The sequence below is a fragment of the Hippopotamus amphibius genome, chromosome 5 (assembly GCF_030028045.1).
Source record: "Hippopotamus amphibius kiboko isolate mHipAmp2 chromosome 5, mHipAmp2.hap2, whole genome shotgun sequence".
In the NCBI taxonomy this organism is placed as follows: Eukaryota; Metazoa; Chordata; class Mammalia; order Artiodactyla; family Hippopotamidae; genus Hippopotamus; species Hippopotamus amphibius.
This window is the reverse complement of record NC_080190.1, coordinates 29970168-29990861: the sequence shown is the minus strand read 5'-3', so window position 1 is coordinate 29990861 and position 20694 is coordinate 29970168. Positions and strand designations below refer to the sequence as shown.

Below are 20694 nucleotides of genomic sequence, written 5' to 3'. Positions count from 1 at the left end.
TTTAATAACTCATTGTCCTTCACTGAAACCCACTGTAGTGTGAATTTGTAGAGGATTATGTCATCTTTAGAGCCTGGCCAGAAGTGGGTTTCAGTGCTCATGGCTGTCACCCCTTCTATCAAGTTGCAAAGATCTTATTCAGTTTAATCCTACTTGGAGGCAATCTTTTGATCTCACCTGAGAGGCTGCGGGAAGGTCCTTTCTTCAAGTGAGTCACCGTGATTCTGATGACAGGAGGCGGCCATGACAGATCAATCATCTTTCCCTCTCCGTTTCCCTGATCCTGGGCCTGGGGAAGGGCTGCCACAGGGAAGGATTAGAGCTTGACGCCTCTTGGAGTCCCAGGGGACACCCAGGCAGGCAGTGCACAGGCAGTGCCTTGTGACATGGCCCTGCTGAGTCTGCAGACCCCCACGGTCTGCTGCTGAGTCCCACACACCTGCCTGCTACCAATAAATGTTCCCGAATGAACACACTGCTTGCTCCTACCGCCACACCACAACTTACCTCTGGGAAAGCACTGTCTGCTCCTTCAGGGTCACCTCTGAGTGGTATTAAGTGATACTCCTATGCAGCTTGCAAAGCCTGCAGTTTGTTGTAGAAAACGCCCTTACTGATCCTTACCAAACACTACTACTGATCTTCACTGACAAGCACAGTGGGCTGGATGAAATGAGGCAGCACACATTGGAGATTGGAGATGATCATCCCTGCTTCGTTGCACTGAATGTCTGCCACACCCAGCCCAGGTGAAACAGTAAGAACTTTATCAACATGATGTACTAATAGATGGGAGAGTTTAAAATCCTGTAAGTTGTGTGAGGCGACCAGAGAGGATTTAGAATTAAGTACAGGATGCTCAAGTTTTCTCAGTCCTCAGGCCTAAGGTTCTGCAAGTGAAACACAATTCAGAGCACAACGGTGCTCTAGAGCCTGTTTGTACTCCTGACCCTGAAACAAAACACACACAGTTCCAGCTTCACAACTAAATAAAACAGGGTGACACAAAATTCAATCTTTATCAAAACCATGCATCTCTAGAGCTCACAGTTCACAAAAATTTGCAGAATCATCTTATTTGTTCTCACAACAATCTTGAGAAGGAGGTCAGAAATCTACACGTTTCAGATGATGATAGATTCCCACCACCAATCCCTGTTCCCTGAGGACACTTGGAAGAAAGCATAACTGAAGAGCTACTTCCAGGCAGGAAAGGGAGCAAATTCATGACAGGAAGTAAGCAGGCAAACTGGATTTGGAGATTTTCAACATTTCCTTCTGCTGTGTCGGAAACATCTGTCACCCCTTCCTTCCTTGCTATTTGTAATTCCTACTTTTCCAACAGCAGAAAGTTCTACTAAAAAAAACTGCCTACACAGGTGCTTCTCAAATTTAACATGCACACAAATCACCTGGAACCTTGACTCAGCAGGCCTGGGGTGGGTCCTGCATTTCCAGTGAGCTCCCAGGGTACACAGTTGGTGATGCTGCTGGTCTGAAGACCATAGTTAAAAAAGCACCTCGGGACTTCCCTGGTGGTCCAGTGGGTAAGTCTCCATGCTCCCAATGCAGGGAGCCCCGGTTCGATCCCTGGTCGGGGAACTGGATCCCACATGCATGCCACACCTAAGGAGTCCACTGGCCGCAACTAAGAGCCCGCATGCCACAACTAAACATGCTGCAACAAAGATCCCACGTGCCATTACTCAGACCCAGCACATAATAAATAAATAAATTAATTAATTTTAAAAAAGCACTTAGCAATCACTATGGAGAACAGTACGGAGCTTCCTTAAAAAAAACTAAAACTAGAGCTACCATGTGATCCAGCAGTCCCACTCCTGGGCATATATCTGGAAGAGACAAAAACTCTAATTTGAAAAGATAAATGTGCCCCAGAATCTGCCTGCCAATGCAGGGGACAAGGGTTGGATCCCTTCTCCGGGAAGATCCCACATGCCTCGGAGCAACTAAGTCCGTGCACCACAACTAATGAGCCTGTGCCCTACAGCCCTCGAGCCACAACTACTGAGCCCATGTGCCACAACTACTGAAGCCCATGTGCCTAGAGCCCATGCTCCCAACAAGAGAAGCCACCACAATAAGCCTGTATACCACAACAAAGAGTAGCCCCTGCTTGCCGCAACTAAAGAAAGCCTGTGTGCAGCAATGAAGACCCAATGCAGCCAATAAATAAGTAAATGAATAAATTTAAAAAATAGAAAAGATACATGCACCCTAATGTTCATAGCCACACTATTTACAATAGCCAAGACATGGAAGCAACCTAAGTGTCCATCAACAGATGAATGGATAAAGATGTGGTACATATATACAATGGAATATTACTCAGCCATAAAAAATGAAATAATGCCTGTAGCAACACGGATGCAACTAGATTATCATACTAAGTGAAGTCAGACAAGGACAAATATCATATCACTTTTATGTGGAATCTAAAAAAATGATACAAATGGACTTATTTACAAGACAGAAAAACTCAAAGACATAGAAAACAACTTATGGTATACCAAAGAGGAAAGGGTGGGGGAGGAGGATAAATTGGGAATTTGGGATTAACAGATACACATTACTATATATAAAATAAACAAAAGGGACCTACTGTATATAGCACAGGGAACTATAGTCAGTATCTTGTAATAAACTATAATGGAAAAGAATCTGAAAAAAATATATATGTATGTATATATAACTGAATCACTTTTCTGTATAACCTGAGACATTGTAAATCAACTATACCACAATAAAAAAAATTAAAAAAATAAAAATAAAGACCTGACATCTAGTGTTTAAAAAAATACTCTTTTCATAAACTTGCTCCCATCCCAATGATCTCCCCTTTGTTAGGGATTCCATCATTTCTTCAATTTCATATTCTTTATAGGATGCTGCTGCTTCTTTCCATTCTCAAGCAATCTTAAGCCCAAATCAGTTCTAACTTTTTCTTAATTAGATTCTCCTGGCCTTTGATCGGTCCTCCCTGCAAAGCATCCTGCTATAACTTAGCTTTCCTACAACAAGGAATCCACTTACAAAGCTTAGGTAATAAGCTTTGTAAGGTCCAAGTCAAATCTAAATTCCTTGACTTGGACCTCAGGGCTCTCCAGTTTATTGTTTGCTATGTGCCAGGCAATGTTCTACCACTCTCCACGTATTAAACTCATCCCGTTCTTACCACAACCGCGTGAGGCAGACAGTAGTATTTTCTCTACTTTAGACGAGGAAGCTGAAGCATGGGTTAGGTAAGATGCCGAGGTCACAAAGCTCTTAAGTGTCTGAACTCAGCATGGCTCCAGAACAAGGTGGAAAGGCTTAGCCTGAGGCACAAGTTTAAATTCAGGATCCACCAAAAACTTGATCTAAGACTTGGGCAAAGGCACAGTGTCACCAGACCCCATTTTCCTACTTCATAAAATGAAAGTTGGCCTCACTGGCCTACATGTTTCTTTCCCACAGAGTCTACCCATTCACCCATGTTTTCTATTCCCTAACAGTATCAGGTGAAGCGTCACTGTCACCCACTGTCCTCAGTACCACCTCTGCCAGTGCTCCTGCTACTTCTTCCCCTCCCACCCCTGATCTGGCTTGAGCGGCTGTGTGGCTTTGTTAGTTCATCACTAGTGCATCAGTTTCCACATCTGTAATGGCTGGGAAATATCTCCTTGAGATCTCAGCTTTTCTGTTTTGTTAGGATTTTATCGTAGGAAATAGCTTAATGAAGAGGCCTACAGCATGGACATATTTTGAGTATAGAGTGATTCTGCTGAAATTATATTTGATAAAATGAATTTTTGACCTGAATTTCTTCAGTTAGCCTCTCCCATCCCCTGGGATCTGAGCGTCACTGAATTGTCAAGAAGTTACCCTCAGAAACGCAAGAAGGTTCAGGCTAAACGTGGAGAGAAATCAAGAAAATATACTCATGGCCCTTAGAAATGCTTTTATTTATAAAATAACTACTTAAATATAAACATCTCTAGATATAAACACTATTCACAAGAGACTTGTATTGCTGCCTTCTGACCGACTAGCAGACTCAGGGGCCGAGGAGTTCACAGGTGTCTCCCGATTCATCATGACTTTAAGGCGAAGGTGCATTTAGAGGAGCAAGGGCTGTAAGGCTGTTCTTAATTCCCTTTCTTAAAAGACAAAATTCATGGTTTCCTGTTCCAAGGTAGGCTTCCTATCTGGGGCAGACTTTAAGAATCAGAGCCCTGCTCAGAGAGAAACTTCAGGGGGAGATTCTTAGGATTGGTAAATATCTTCCTGAGGCAGAGAGAGGTACAATCAGGCACTTTAGATTCTGTTTGGTTTAGACCATGGTCTCTGAAGCATGGGGGCTGATGAAACAGAAAATGCTTATTTCCAAGTCTAGGATAAGCAACTTCTGGGACTGCTTATCCGAATTCAAATAAGACACACGTTACGTTTTCTGCATCTGTGGACAGCAGTGTGCTTGGATGAAGGAGAGAGGCATCTAGTCTCCCACCAGGCTGGACTGGCTTCAGCCCATCACAGAATGAACCCCCCTAATGGAATGGTGGGAGCTCTGATCCTGTGCTACTAGGAAAGTCTATCCGCTATCGAGCTTCAGGAGAGAGGCCAGGAGACATTATTGTGCACAGACCATAAAAAACAGAGATGACAGCAAGGTGTGGAGGACAGCACCCAACGGGAAGAGAGCCTTTCAGATGAAGGCTCAAGGAAAAGACCCTAAATATTTTTTAAAAGAAGAAAGTAGCTGAATTTTGCCCAAGCAATCTGGAAATGCAGTGAAATAAATAAGAAAAGATTATAAATAGTAGTGTTTTATGGACTTTTAGAAATAAGGGGTGTGTGTGTGTGTGTGTGTGTGTGTGTGTGTGTGTGTGAATGTGTGCCAGACACTGAGGTTTTAAGACACCAGATTTGGTAAAATGTCAACACCTCCTTGCCAAATGCAGACGTGCAGCCTGAAAGGGTTCGCAGAGCATTCTTTTCATCCAAGTCGGTTTCTGGTCAGTTGATCACAGAGCGTGAGGCTGCCCCAGACTCAGTACGGCACGGCCACTGCCAGCTTCTTCTAACGCTGCAGCACAGCTTCCAGCATGTGCTGGACACTGGTCTTCTGACTGGAAATTTCTCACTTCCAGAGGCTAATCCCAGGACCTGCCTCTTTCTCACAGTCACTGAACCACTTGCAAGACCCGGGGTCCATTTCAAACTCTAGAAATTCTAACGAGCATCAAGGTTGACAACCCAATCGAACAGAACAAGACTTATCTTGTGCCACACTGTGCCATGGTTAAGCAATGCAGGCAGGGCTAGTGTCTCAGGAGCAGGCGCCCTTTCAGCGGACACCAGAACCCTTCAGCAGAAGGAAGGGAAGGCAGCAAGGCTGAGTGGGAGGCAGAACAGGTTCAGGTGTACTCAGTTTTGCGGATATAATTGGATGGGACATAGCCCTTCTTCCCATTAACTTCGGCTAACCACCATTCTGTATTTCCTGTAACATCTTTAAACTCCAAGATCTTGAGTCTCTGATTTGCTGACACACTCAGCTCATTTGGGTTCCGTGCCTTGAAGGTATAGACAGCAAAATAGACCTGTGTGAGGGAGAGAAAGTGAGTTAGGAAATGGGAAACAGCTTAGAGCAAAGCTGCCCAACAGAAGTTCCTGCGGTGATGGGGACCATCTGTATCTGTACCATCCAATATGGCAGCCCCTAGCCACATGGCCACTGAGCCCTTGAAATATGGCTAGTGAGATGAAAGAACTTAAATTCTGTTTAATTTTACCTAACTTAATTTAAAGTAGCTATATATGGCTAGTGGCTACCATAATGGACGGGGCAGATTTAAAGAAAACCAAAATTCACATATTTTCACTCTTTCAGAGTTGCCTTAAAGAGGGAAAGAAGGAAGCTTCAGTCAGTATGGAAGATGGAGGAGACATGAGGATGCCCTTCCATATCCCTAACACAGCGATTCTGAATTTAAAAAACCGTAAAAAACAAAACAAAACACACAACCAACCTCAAAGTAAGAAAGGATGCTCTGCTCTCTAGGTGCCTGTAACAAAGCTATCATGCAAAGCAAGCGTGGTGTTCAGTGATCAGAAGGAGATGTCATGAGGCCTGTGGGGGCACAGGGATAAATACACACCCAAGGGCTGGGGTTTAGGACCTGCTCAGGGACTGGAGCTCATGAGGCTAGAACTGAGCTCCCTGCACAAAGTCAGAATTTAAGAAAGGGCCATTTCCTCCCTTAACCTTAACATGTGTAGAAAAACTACCCGATGGTGGGTCCAGAGCTGGGATGTGTGTCCTGGGCTGTGGACTGTAACAGAGTCACAGAGAGAACCGTGCATGCACTATGCTCACCTGCAGCACTGGGGAGTGAGGGGGGTGAGCTGAAAAACTAGTGTGGAAACTGGTCTTTTGGAATCGGGAGCTCAGCAGAGGCAAATGCCCCCACAGCCTAGGACATGATCGAGTCCCAACAAAGGCTAGAGTTGAGCTCACAGACAAAGGTAGACTCCCTGCTATGAGCGGGCAAAGGTAAGAGGCGGGTAGCCAGGGATTCCTCAGCTGTGGATGTGAAAAGTGGCTTTAAAATATGTAGGTTTAAAATGTTTAAGATACAAAGACAAGGACAGGCCATTACAAAAAGAACAGGAAAAACTGAAACAGAGCCAGAATTTTATTCCTGAATTCTAGAAATAAACATATAGTTATTTGAATAAAAAACTAAGTTAAGCAGCAGACTTTACACACTGGAAGAATCAGTGCACTCACTGGAAGAGTGGAAAAGCTTCATGGTAACATGAAGCTTCATGGTAAATGCCCCAGGACACAACAGCCTGTGAAGTCAGCCATGGAAGAACCCAGAAGCAGTGGAGCTGCCCACTCTTACAGCAGTGAGTTCCCACAAGTGCTTTAAGGATTTGTCTGTGAGCCTACCTTCAGGTCACCCCCAGGCCCAGGGCAGGCTCTGACTCACCCACTCCTGGGAAAGCATCACCTGCACCCACTTGTGTGCGGTGGGCTGCACTCACCTGGTTGCCTTCCGCTTCGCTGCTTTCCGGCTGTTTGTCTCTGTCATCCAGAGACAGGGCTGTTCTTGCACATCCTTTTACAAGGTCTCTACCTTGCCCGTTTCGCCCTGGCACGGAGTAACCAGCCATTTCTGGATGCCTGGGGTTTCGGGAGCTCCTCAGGGTGGGGGCAGGTTGGTGAAGGTCTCTGGCAGCATCTACCAACTCCCAGGGCCTGGGCTGGGAGGGGGATTCTGAGTCTGAGGGGCACCTGGAAGGACTACTCTCTGAGTTTAAGGATGCACTGAGAGTTCCCTGGTCAAATTCCGTCAGTGAAGATGCGTCTGGAGGCTGTTTCTGGCAAGGCCCTGAGCTAAAGGACACAGCCATATTGCTGGGGTTGAAGGTCAATGTGCCACCGCTGTTCTGCCGCCGCGGGAACCTGGGGGAGGAGCTGCCGTGCTCTGACTCGGTGGAGGAGTGGCTGCCCACAGAGGCATCAGAGTGGCTGCATCGAGCGTTGTACGGCTTCAGGAAAGAGCTGTACACAAAGCCTTTGGTGACTGCAGGGAGGAAAAACAAACACAAAGAGCTTTCCATGGGAGGAGGGGGGAGGAAATCAACAGAGAAGAAACTATGGTTTAAGGTCAATAGTGAGGCAAAATAAGATGCCTAGAGACAAAGAGAACAGACACCATCCCAGGGCACGATGTGGGTGGCAGAGACGAGACGCTGCGGCCGCCTGCTAATTCATGCCTGCTACAACCACAAAGCAGGTGAGTGACCAGGGGCTTTGCTGAGAATTAAGAAACAGTAACAAAAATGACCACAAACCACACGTCTGAGCTTGAGCAGATGAAGAAAGCTTAACAGGAGAGCCACACTCTGGGAGCAAAGGCTAAGGGGAAGATTTAACTATGGATGTGTTCAAGTGTCCATCGAGTGTGGTGAAAAGGGATTTTAAAAATCATCCTCAGCGTGACAGTGCCCCACCCCATATGCCTCCCTGCGCTCTCCACCCACACACTTGAACCTCTGCCCTTGGTTTAGGAATGCGATGGGAATACTGTGAGAACTAGAGTAGGAAGTTGATTATATATTAGAATACACACCTAACACACGTTCGCATCAATAAATTGCCTATGGTGAGGACAGAGAGGGCCCTCAGCTAAAACTTTTAAGAATAGACTAGGGATTGAGATCCCTAATCCATAGGAAAAACTATTATGTTTGTGAAGAAAGAATTATTTGCTAAGGCAGGGACCCAGAGTATGTAACCTCCACTCGAGCAAGGGCCGTCTCTGTCTTGATCTTCACTGTGTTTCCTGGACCTCAAGAAAGGCCGGCCTGCATCTGTTCTATCTGCTGGGTGAGAAGGACGAGCCCCTTGAGCACATGCCAAGGCGTGGAGGGCCTAAGGGCTGACCCTGATGCCGTGGGCGTCTTGCTGCCACTTGACTCGTCAGGACTGAGCGGATAAGAACCCCAAGGACGGGGAGCTCAAACAGCATGGATCTACACTAGGAGTTCATCTGTCCATCAGTGGCTCTCACCTGCCTTCAGCCTGGGGGCCCCATCCTTCGTCCTTCCTTTCCCACGTCAATCTTTATTATTTTGGGTAAGCAGAATAGGGGGCTGGGGTGGGGGAAGAGAAAAAAAAGGCTACAAAACACTTTTAAAGAAACTGAGAAATATTAAAATTTTCAGTTCTCATGGTATGAACACAGATGTTTATTACAGAGGCCCACATCCTTATCCAAAACACTCGGGGCTGGATGTGTTTTGGAATTCAGATCTGGGGATTTAGGAAAGGTAACCAAGGTTAGTATAGATTTCATGATATCCCTGGCAGGGTCTGGGTCAACACCCCATAGTCAAACCCATTCATGTTTCTGTAGCAAAACGTAAAGGACTAGTCACACCAGAAGGGAAACGTAAGGATCATAAATGGCCTCACATCATTTGTTCAGGTTTTGTCACCAAATGAGTTCAAATCAGGGTAGGTTTTGGCTATCAATTCTGAAAAAAAAATCCTCTGATTTTTCAAAGCTTCTCAGAATCTGGAAACGTGGGAAATGGGTTATGGATCAGTATTATTCTGCACCCCTCCCCCACCCCCACTCCCACCAGGAAAAAAAAGCCGTGCGCTGTTTTTAACGTCATCCCCTGAACAGTCAGGAGGTGAAGCTGCTGGTTGGGGGGGGGTGGGGGTGGCAACCACGAAGCAAACAACTCTCTCTTACAGGTTTTAAACTCACACACTCACAAAACACATTCACAGAACCTGCGGTTCACTCAGATGAGGATCTAGGGGGCCAAGGACCCTCAGGCAGGATTCCCTGCCTGCAAAGGTAAAACAGGGCGAGATCGTGCACGGTAAGTCATGGAGTCTCCTCTGGAACTTTTGAAAAGCAAAAACAAAATTAAAGACTGGTTTTGTTTCAGTAATGACTTGAGCATTACAATCTCTCCAGAGATGGAGAGAACTTTCAAGGTTACTTTTCCCTTTAATCAAAGACTCTCCTATTCTTCTCTGGCTTACACAGGATTCAGGCAGAGCCCAAATCACTCTTTCCTCATTTAGAGTTACAGTAATCTGTTCTTACCTCCATTGTCAATTAGCCAGCGGTTCTGACTGCCCATGGGGTCCTTTTTCTTGATCACACCCACCAGGTCACCTTCCAGAAGGGAGACATCCAGGTCCTGGGCAGCATTGAAGTTCCGTTCTGCTTGGAAGAGCTTTTCAGGGGGATACCTTGCCAGGAGGGAGGCCCGGAGTTCTTCGGACTGGAGCATATAACTTGCCTGAAAAACAATATAAGAAATACCATCACTGAAACCCGTCCCTGGCCATTACCCCAGCAGCCGTATTTAATCTCATATGCTGTCAGTCTCAGAAGTGGAGGCAATGACAGCCAGCTGCTCTCTACTCCCAGCAGATGCTTTTGTGCCTCAGTCTCTGTAGCTGGATAAAAATCATAATCTCTTGGGTCATGCTTTGGTGCCTCTGTAGTAAGAAAATTTAACACACCCTTAGTTTTCTATCTGTTATCCTGTGACAAAAATATGTGATTAAAGTGCCACCTAAAGAATCAAAATATATAAGTAATATGAGTAGGTCTCCTTGTGTTTTGCTATATGAATCTAAACAACTAAGACGTTCCTTATCTAAATTTCCTATCTATAAAAACAAATAATATTCATAAAAATAAGAAAAAGTTAACATGATAAAAAATTTGATTCCCTCTTTAAAGATCATATAAATTAATGTCTGTGGGATTACGTGGGGCAAAAAATACTGCAAGCACAGACAAATCAGCAGTCTTTTAGATTTTGATCCCATATAATCTGGTACATCTTACTCTACTTTTCAGAATATGGAAGAATCGAGTTCAAAAAGAAAATAGGTAAAAATCAGTCAGCCATTAACGATTTGGCAGTATATTAGATAATTACCTTTCCCAATACGTGATCAAAAATAGGGAGCCCGGCAGAATTAGCATACCTTTAAACCAGTTCCCTTAATTGACTAATCAAAGTATTGATACTAATCCTTACTAACTCCTTTCAATATACAGACTAGGATCCAAGAATGCTTTGCAGAGGGCATCTGAAGTCTGTGCCAGCACTCACACTCATGGTGCCTAGTGACAGTGAGTGACCGAATGAATGAACGAGCACACAATGGATTTGAACTCAATAACCTTTACTCTCCAATTATTATAAAATATTTAAACTCCTATTAAATTGCTAACCTGTAGAGACAGAGCTGTGCCCCTCAATATTAATAATGATGGTGATGGTGATGATAGCTTACTTGAATAATGCTACTATGTGCCAGGCAATGTCTAAGTGTTTCACATATTTTAACTCATTTAAATCTCAAAACAATTCTACGTAGGTATAACTATTATCTGTGTTTTAGATATGAGAAGACCAAGGCACTTGCTCGAGGACACAGAGTGAGTCACTGTCAGAACTGGGATCTGAACCGAGGCGCTCTCACTCAGGAGTTCACACCTTAGTCACGAGGCCATATGAGCCTCTCCAGTTCCACTCACCAGGCCCAGGAGCGGCTTTCGGGTGGACTGGCGTTCCATGGTTTTCCTCTCAAACGACCTCTTGGTGGCGGGAAGAGACTCTGGGAAGAAGGTGAAAACCTGGAGTTGCTGCAGGACCCTGCTGTGCTCCTCATGGAAGACGGCAATCAGGTTCCCCTCCCTGCCGGTGACTTTGAGTAACTGGAGTCCACGCACAGAGAGAGCAGAGACAGAGAAAAGAAGAGAACACGCGTGAATGATCCCAGGACTGGCATGGTCTCCTTAAAACTCCTCAAGTGTTGAGCTGCCAACACCACAGCCCAGTGCCCGCAGGCCGAGCTGGCCGGCTCCTCCAGGGTCTCTCAGGGTGGAAAGAGAGCGATTTAAAGGCCACAGGTTCCCCGGCACCGTCTGGGGATCAAGAATTCCGATTCCCTACGGGCTTAATAACGGGCTTAATAATGTGTCTGACAACCCCGCTGTGTATTCCCAGAAAAACTCCAGGACAACTTGGGAGTCCGCTTCTCCACGGGGACGGAGGGCCTCACCGAGAGCAGTGGCTTCAGCTGCTCCAGCGCCTGGCGCACGAAGTCACAGTGGGCCTCAGCGTAGCCGTGCACGCAGTTGCTGAAGAGGCCCTGTGCATACTGATGGAACTTGGGCAGCTCGTCCAGCAGCTGGGCATTCAGGGCCTCGTAGTTGTTCCGAGCTGACTGTAGCTCCTCCAGGGCCTTCTTGTCCTTCAGCTTCTCCGCCCGTTCTGTACAGTTATACAAGTCCAGAAGCTTGTCGAAGCGTTTCTGCACCAGCTTGTGGGGCCCTGTGAACATGCTCAGTAACTGATTCAGGGGAGAGATGACCAGCCGCTCTGTCCTCTCCTTCTGTGGGGATGAGAAAGGCACGGTGCTCAGTGTCTCGAATGCGTTATTCTCAAAACACTCTTCGGTGGATTTTGTTATGTCCTGTACCACCTGCTTGCTTCTAGTGCACGAGCTAAACTCATGCAGATCCGACAGTGTTCTGTTTATCTGACATCAGACGTACGCACATATTCCACAAAGCTTCTCAGCTTAAAACTCTTCACCCAACAATCTGCACACACAAGAGTGCAAAACAGCTGCATGGTTGATAACAAATGCTAAACTACATACACTAACATGATGGTGTATTACAACCCAGATGTGACCATCTATCTGGTATCACTTATGTGTATGTGTCTATACATAACTTGAATTTAACCTAAGACTTAGTTGTTAAAAATAGAATTACCATTTGATCCAGCAATCCCACTCCAGGGCATATATCCACACAAACTATAATTCAGAAAAATACATGCACCCTATGTTCACAGCAGCACTATTCACAATAGCCAAGACATGGAAACTACCTAAATGTCCATCAACAGATGAATGGATAAAGAAGATGCAGTACATATATACAATGGAATACTACTCAGCCGTAAAAAAGAATGAAATAATGCCATTTGCAGCAACATGGATGCAACCATAGATTATCATTCTATGTAAAGTCAGAAAGACAAATACCATATGATATCACTTATATGTGGAATCTAAAATATGACATAAATGAACCTATCTATGAAACAGAAACAGAATCAGGGACATAGAGAGTAGACTGGTGGTTGCCAAGGGGGTGGGGGATGGGAGAGGGTAGGATTGGGAGTTTGGGATTAGTAGATGCAAACTGGTATATATAGAATGGCTAAACAACAAAGTTCTACTGTATAGCACAAGGAACTATATTCAATATCCTATGATAAGCCATAATGGAAAAAAATATGAAAAGGAATGCATATATATGTATAACTGAGTCACTTTGCTGTACAGAAGTAACTAACAACATTGTAATTCAACTACACTTCAATAAAAAAATAAATTAAAAAAAAGATTTAGTTGTTATGTAAATCTGGGGTAGAGAAACTTTCACAAACCTATCATACCTCTTCTACTAAATAATAACCACTTAATAATAACATGCTTTCACTTTTCAAAAGATTTTTGTCTAATTCTTTCTAAAGGGATAGACATCAAGGGCACAATATTGACACAAAAAGAACATAAATAGGTGCTTAGTAAATTATTTTTAATGAGATGGTACTGTTAGAATACCTGTAAGTTCCCCAAGTGTGCATGTTTTCTTTAGCCTCAAGCATCCAGAGACCTCTAAGAAACTATCAAAGCCCACCCATTTCTACTCAGGATATATAAATATATATATATATATATATATATATATATATATATCTCCATGTAGAATTTCCGAAGAAATCTGGCATTTAGTAGCCTTTACAAAGTAGTTTGTGTCATTTCAAAGACCTGTTAATCTCTTAACTATGCCTAAATAATCCTTTTTAAGTGATTAGTCCATTAGTTGTTTTCTTTTGATCAGTTATCAACAGTGATACCAGATTAAATTTCCTGGTTTTCCTTTGTCCCCTGAAATTGGGCTGATCACAAGCTATAAAAAATCTACTTGCATACATGCATGTCCTACCGGTCCTTTTAGCTAACTGAAAGTCATGTTCTGAATATAAAATCCTGATATGAACTTAGCTAAAGGACACTAGGACTCCTAGTCCACAGAAGCACGTCTCTATGGAATTAACTTTTTCATGACCTGGATGTTAGAGAGAACCCTGGGAAGAGGCCCAGCCTGAGAAAAGTGGGCTGAAGACTCACTTACAAAATTTGTGAAGAGCTGGTCACTGATGTAGCGATGCACCTTCTCGAACTGTTCCAAGTCTCTGTGTCCCTTCTCCATGCACACATCCCACATGCTCACAGCAGCCACCACCTTCACACATGCTGATTCCTGCAACCAGTTACAAACAAGGTAAGACCAGACGCAACTTCTAGCCTCCATCATTCATCCTAGATAGACAGCAGTTAGTAGTCAGAACCAACTGACCTGCCCATCCAAGGGTTGTCACCCACTGCTGTGGAGACAAGCCTTTTAAGAGCTGGGGGCTCCGGTGTATACTTGCTGCACATTTAGAAAATACGGGGAGAAAACAGCCAACAGGGAGATATCAAAATTGGAGGAATTGTAGGGTAAAGCCCTGAAGCAAGAGAACCATACTCGGTCAAATCTCTCACTTTAAGCCAACGTGTTCCTGAAAAGTCCTATAAGCCCTACTTTTTACTTAATCACGTTTTTAAAACATGAAGGGAGAGAGTTTGCTATTTCAAAGAAGTGTAGGAAGCACATCAAATCAGTAATGGATTACTCAATAAATGATGATCACAATTAGATAACTAGATAAAAACAAAATGTTGGCTTCCTACCTCAAACCTTATATACTAAAGTAAATTCCAGATAGATTGGTGACTTTAATATAAAAAAATAAAATGACAAAAATACTGGAACATGGGAGATTTTTTAAAAATTATCTGGGAATGGGAAAGACCTTTTAAAGTATGACGCAGAACTAAGAAACCATAAAAGTTTAATTAGACTATAGAAAAAATAAAACTCTTCTACACAGAGGAAACATTTTCAGCAAATTCAAAAATTCAAACTGGGGCAGTGGGTATTTGTAAACCGTCATCTCAGATAAACAGCTATTTTCTTCAACATATACAAAGGCACTACAAGTCAATAAGAAAAAGAACAACAAATCAATAAATAAGTGCCCCTAAATATAGCCAAATCACAGAAAAATATAATGACAAACATATGAAAATACCCTTTACTTCATTTATAATTTATAAGAAATATAAATTCAAACTATATTGAAATCGCATTTTTTACCTATCTTGCAGGCAAAGATAAGACATTTTGGTTTTGATAACGCTGTATGTTAGCAAAGGATGGGGAAACTGTTTCATACATTGCTGGTGGGGAGTTTTCACTGGTACGATATCTCCAAAACTTACACTGTCATATGATTTGGCTCAGCAAATCTAGTACCCTCGCCTTCAGATATACTCACATAGATCAGAAAAATGATTTATGTGCAAGGATATTTCTTGTGTCAATGTTTCTAATTTTTTGCAATTACAAACAAATGTCCATCGATAGGGGTCTAATTAAATATATCACGGCACATTGATAACAATTAAATACTACGCAGTTGTAAAAAAGAACAAGGCAGCTTGTGTGTGCAGGTATGGAATGACTTCCAAAATGCAAAACTCAAGATGCTCAATAGTGTCTCTCTCTCCCTCTCTCTCACAAACATATCTGTGATAGAAGAGTCTGATAGATGGTGTCCGTCTCTACAGATGACTAAGAAGAGACAGCGGGAAGGGAGGAATTATTTTTACTTTATGCTATCCCTTTGGTAGTTTTTGAATTTTGTACCATTTTACTTAGTTAAAAAAATGACGATAATAATAAATGACTTTTTAAAAAGCAAAGGATCTCTTTTAAAGGAAATTGTTTCATAGAATGAGATTATCCTGTGTGAGGGACAGGGGTATATGGTATATTTATATAAATATTATTCTATTAAATCAACAGAGAAATTACAGATATTAAGAGAAAGGATTCTAGTCCTGGTCCTGATTTCACGAAGGAAGCACTGTGTGAGGCGAGGAAGACCTGGGCCCGCCTGATCTCCTAAGTTCTATCAACTCTCTAGACCTATTTGCGGCTCTAACAACCTTAAAGACCTCCAGACAGCTGTAAATGTATGTTATTATTAGGAAGCACACCCCCATAGCACACAGTGAACTGTGATAAGTGCTTCTTATATAATTGGATACAGGAGACAGGGGGGAAAAGGGTGATGAAGACTGAAAGAGAGGGAGGAAAGAGCTAGATCCCTTTACTATGAATACAACAGTGCTGATATTCTGACATTGTTTAACTTTTAAATAACCTATAAGAATTCCAATAAAAAGTCTGTCACGGCCATATATACACTACCAAATGTAAAACAGATAGCTAGTGGGAAGCTGCTGCATAACACAGGGAGATCAACTCGATGGTGGGTGATGACTTAGAGGGCTGGGATAGGGAAGGCGGCAAGGAGTCACGGGAGGGAGGGGATATGGAGATACATGGATAAACACAGCTGATTCACTTTGTTGTACAGCAAAAACTGGCACAACAGTGCAAAGCAATTATATTCCAATAAAGAGCTTAAAAAAAAAACCAAAACAACAAACTAGGGGAAATAACAAGTCTGTCATGGCATAATGGTCATTTGAGTCCAGGTTATTCCGCGTTCATTAAGCAATATTCTGGATGAACAGGAGAGCGGATGGAATTCCACTGTATGTGATCCTAACGAGATCGATGTCTTTACTCACCCGAATATGCTGGAGGTAGAGAGACAGGTCTCGGATAAAAGATTTGATCAATCTTTCTTGCATTCGGAAGTTCTTCTCTGTTTCTTCAAATACTTCATCTTTAATCTGTTCAAAATAAATAAGTGCTGTTAGCAAGTCTGGACTCGCCCTCTATCTTACTGGCAAAAGCGTCTTTCTTAAAAATATCTTTTATTTAAATTTTAAGGCTTTGATATTTCCCTGAATCATACTGAATTGGATTTAAACACCTTTCAGAGGCTTTGACAGATCTAAGTACACACAGGCCCTCCGGCTCAACCTGACCCTTTCTGCTCCTGATGGAAACCCTTTGCCTGTCAGGCTGCTCTCTTCACTGGTGGTGTTGCCTTGCCTGGCTTGCCCTCCCCTCTCTCTGTGCCAAACCTGTCCCCCTCCTTTAAGGCTCAGATCAAATCTCTTGCCAACACAAAGCACACTCTCACGGAGCTCCTGTTTTCTTAAGTACCATAGCATGTAAAGAACAAACTGCAGAGCTTAGCAACTGATTCTTTAGCTGATATTCTCCACTAACTGTATCATATACACATGGTTTAGTGCATGAAGTCTAGAGACTCTGGATCTACTCTATCAATAAACTGTTTTGCAAATCACTCAAACCTTAGACTTTACATTTCCTCACGTGTGATATACGGTGTTGAATGAGGTGATCTCTTAAATCCCTTCTAGCTTAACATGTCTACAATTTTAATTTTGTCCCTCCAAATAGATTATAAGCTCCTTATGGGTGTCTAAAACCACAATAACTATTACATGGTGACTGATTTGGCCTCCTGATTTGCCTCTGCACACATTTTAAGCAGCTCACTAAGGCCTGGATGGAGGGTTGGGTAGGTGAATTTAAATAAACAGTAGCTGCAGGGCCCTGTATCCACCAGCTAGCAAGCACCAGGGGAGGTACTAACAGGGGAATCTTGCCAGTTCACACCATGCAGGCTGCCCTGTGGATCCCTGAAAAGCAGCCAAAGACACGCTGAACCTTCACGTGCAGGAACCTCACCTGTGGGGCAAAACCAGTGAGGTGCTTCAGGTGACTGCTAACCCGGTTGGATTTCTTGATGATGGAATGGATGTTCAGTTTGGAAATTTTTTCCATGAGGCTATCTTCATCACCCTTTCGGTACTTGAGGACTGGAGAGTGAGTCAAATTGGTAAGTGAAGAAAGTCCTCTTCTGAGCGTGGACAGACTACAAACAAGACTAACAACCCAAACTAGAGCTAGTGCTTGTTTTTAATGAGCTTCTAAGTGAGTACAAAAAATATTAATCCAAATCACCATTTATGGACAGATTAGATACCCAGAGAACAGTAGAGACTGTGCGCAGACTGGAGAAGGTTAGAGACAAGAAAGGAAAGTTGCAGAGGTGTAAGGAAAAGAGCCTAAGATTTGGAGTCAAGGAAATCTCCGAGTTTAATGCCTGGGTCTGTTGTTTCATCAAGGTGTGGCCTTAGGGAATTCCCTGGCAGTTCACCGGTTAGGACTTTGCACTTTGACAGTCTTGAGCCCGGGTTCAATCCCTGGTTGGGGAACTGAGGTTCTGAAAGCCGCGAAGCGTGGCCAAAAACAAAAAAAGGTGTGGTCTTACCTAAGTCACTTAACTTCTCTAAACCTCATTTTCCTCTCCAGTAAAATGTAGAAAGTAACAGTAACTGACTTATAAGACCACCTTAAATGGTCTCATATACAAATGAGATATTTACATCCAATCATCTCACACATTAAAATACTATGGAGTTGTTTGATTAATTTGTGTGTCATACATCAGGCACAGTCTGCAGAAAAGCCTAGAAATAACAGTAGAAGGGTAGCAAGGGAAGGCTGGGTGGCAGCAAAAAGGCACATTTTATTGTTGGAGGAGATGAAGACGACATTACATGAGGAGATATGAACCAAGACAAAGGGCTAGATGCCAGAGAGCTTTAACAGCCACAGTCAACATTACATATAAACATGGATGACATGGCTGAAGTAGGAGCAGAAAATGATTTTAGATAAATATGGAGGCTAGTGGAGAGACAGGCAAAGAAAGAGGTTATATTATAGATTCTTTGAGGATATGAATGATAAAGCACTTCAGCATGGTCACCATGTTATACTCACTGAGTGTTCAAAATCAAAGCCTCAACAAGAGATGTGATGACAAAAGAAATGGTTCAGTTCTATATTATAAAAAAAGAGTGGGTAGTTTGGCAACTGACTGCAGAGTTTTGGGGGGGGAGGGGAGGGGCTCAGATCAGAGGCAGGACTGATGGGACCAGAGAGGTGGGCAAACTGAGGTTTGTGAAAGAAGACAAAAAAGTTCTAGCTTAAGTGGAGGCAGTAAAATATCCAACCAGACGTGCAGAGCAAACAGATACAAGCATGGAGTAAAAGGACCGCCTTCAATGAGCTGAGAAGGCAATCACTTATGCTTGAAGGAACTCTCCTGATCAGCCATCCTCTAATCGGTCTTCGTATCTCTCTTTTATTTATTTATTTATTATTTTTGGGGGGTACACCAAGTTCAATCATCTGTTTTTATACACATATCCCCATATTCCCTCCCTCCCTCGACTCCCAGTCTTCGTATCTCTTGGGAAAGACTCATTGCGATAAGCTTTATCACAGATGCCTTATTTCCAACATGCATGGCTGTGCTTTTATTATCATCACTGCTTTTTTTTCTTTCATTATCTCATTTTCCCCCAATCCATTACCATTTCTTCATCACAGCCCTATTACCTACCATCTGCTTGTCCACCTTTTGTGAAGTAATTAATTCTTTTGAGAAGGAGAACATTCTCAAGGGCATACCTCCTTTTTGGCAGGTATGCTTTTCTTACCCAGGTCCTTTCGACGTTTGTATTCATTAATGTTAACGTTGATTTCCTTGACTGCAAGGACTGCATTAGTTAAAGGCACTTTATCTGGGTGGGATTCAGGGGTGGAGTTCAGCAACTCCATCAGCAGCAGTGGGTAACGCATTACTCTCTGCACTGGTTTGATGAGGAAGGAGCCCAGGTTAATATAATTTGTGCATCCCCTACAAGAGAAGGAAAAACAGAGACTTTAGTCAACTGTCAATAACACAGGGCCTATAGGTAGTATTGGTTATTCCTTATATAGCTCTGTCCTTTCACCCTACTTCCCGACTTCATTCATGCACATTTACTGGGCACCTAATAAATATCAGGCAGTGTTCTAGGTGCTGCGGATTTAGTAGTGACCCAAAAAAGTCCCTGCCCTGGTGGAAAGATCCAGACAACCATCAAACAAACACCATATGAAGTGTCATTTGGTGGTAAGTGCTATGGAGGAAAATACAGCAAGGTAGCTCTACTTCTAGGTTTCTGTCAATAAGGGAAGAAAATAAAGAAACAAGCTTCTGCATCAGGTGGCAAGAACTCACCATTCGTTGTACAGGCTCCTACACGGCAGTGAACATGAAAAGAAGAAACAGCTGATTAGAGAAAATACTAATGCTGATTTTCACATTGCTCTCCGAACACACTAGTCCAACTAACGCCTATTAGCTGGGCAGACAAAAAGCCACATGGGATAAAAGGGGAATTGTGAATGTCTGTGGTGACTAGTCTATTAAAAAAAAGTCAATAAGCCCTTAACTTCACTCTCACCTACTTAGACATATATTATATCCTTGTAACCTGCCTCCCCAAGACAGGAGAACCTCACCTGATGGTCAAGAATAACTGACTTTGGTCTTCTTACCTTTGCTCTCATTTGGACCAAACTATCTTCCTGGCAGCTTCTTATCTGAAAATGCTAACTTAATACTTTGTATGTATAGATAAAAGTGATTTTAATGAATAAAACTACAAGCAGGAAGCTACTTAAGATTTCCATGATACAGAATGGGAAAAGGGCAAGTTACATAAAAGGACCTACAATAATGTATCACTTATGTTTAAAATACAATAGATCCATAGATGTCATAAGAAGTCTAGACATATACATGGGAGTAACGTGCAAAAGGCAGAACTAAAGAGCTATGATGGAATGAAGGGCTCAAAACTCTTACTTCAGATCTGCCAAGGAGTCCTGAAGATGCTTCTGGATCTTTTCATCCTTTTCATAGATTTCCAGCAATGAGATGGCCTCGTCATGATTCTGGCAGTAAACCTTATATGTTCCTTCGAGCTCATCCCGGTGATCAAGAAACACAGGTCCTTTGGAACATACACATACAGTGTTTTTAGTAACTTTTTTCTCAGTATCCTAAATGGAACATATGTGATCAAACTTTAATACCAGATAATCCTATCACAAGAAATGAGAGTAAGACTATCCCTCAAATTAATAAGAAATT

General features: G+C 42.9%; 2 protein-coding genes across 3 annotated transcripts in view; one reads left to right on the top strand and one right to left on the bottom strand.

Annotated features, from left to right (window-relative positions):
* The window catches only part of ABCC2 (ATP binding cassette subfamily C member 2), an 88433-nt gene extending 77336 nt beyond the window's left edge, over nucleotides 1-11097 (top strand). Inside the window, exon 34 of the mRNA XM_057737167.1 lies at nucleotides 10961-11097. The gene's annotated coding sequence lies outside the window, so the exon portion shown is untranslated. The remainder of the gene's footprint in view (nucleotides 1-10960) is intronic.
* Nucleotides 184-20694, bottom strand: part of DNMBP (dynamin binding protein) — a 111936-nt gene continuing 91425 nt past the window's right edge. For both annotated transcript variants that reach the window (XM_057737163.1, XM_057737164.1), the window contains 11 exons: nucleotides 20407-20554; nucleotides 19777-19794; nucleotides 19211-19410; nucleotides 17388-17518; nucleotides 16352-16456; nucleotides 13779-13907; nucleotides 11624-11956; nucleotides 11097-11276; nucleotides 9642-9840; nucleotides 7057-7598; nucleotides 184-5606 (listed from right to left, as the gene is read on the bottom strand). In XM_057737163.1, coding sequence (XP_057593146.1) covers nucleotides 5421-5606; nucleotides 7057-7598; nucleotides 9642-9840; nucleotides 11097-11276; nucleotides 11624-11956; nucleotides 13779-13907; nucleotides 16352-16456; nucleotides 17388-17518; nucleotides 19211-19410; nucleotides 19777-19794; nucleotides 20407-20554 — 2171 coding nt within the window. In that variant the 3' untranslated portion in view covers nucleotides 184-5420. The remainder of the gene's footprint in view (nucleotides 5607-7056; nucleotides 7599-9641; nucleotides 9841-11096; nucleotides 11277-11623; nucleotides 11957-13778; nucleotides 13908-16351; nucleotides 16457-17387; nucleotides 17519-19210; nucleotides 19411-19776; nucleotides 19795-20406; nucleotides 20555-20694) is intronic.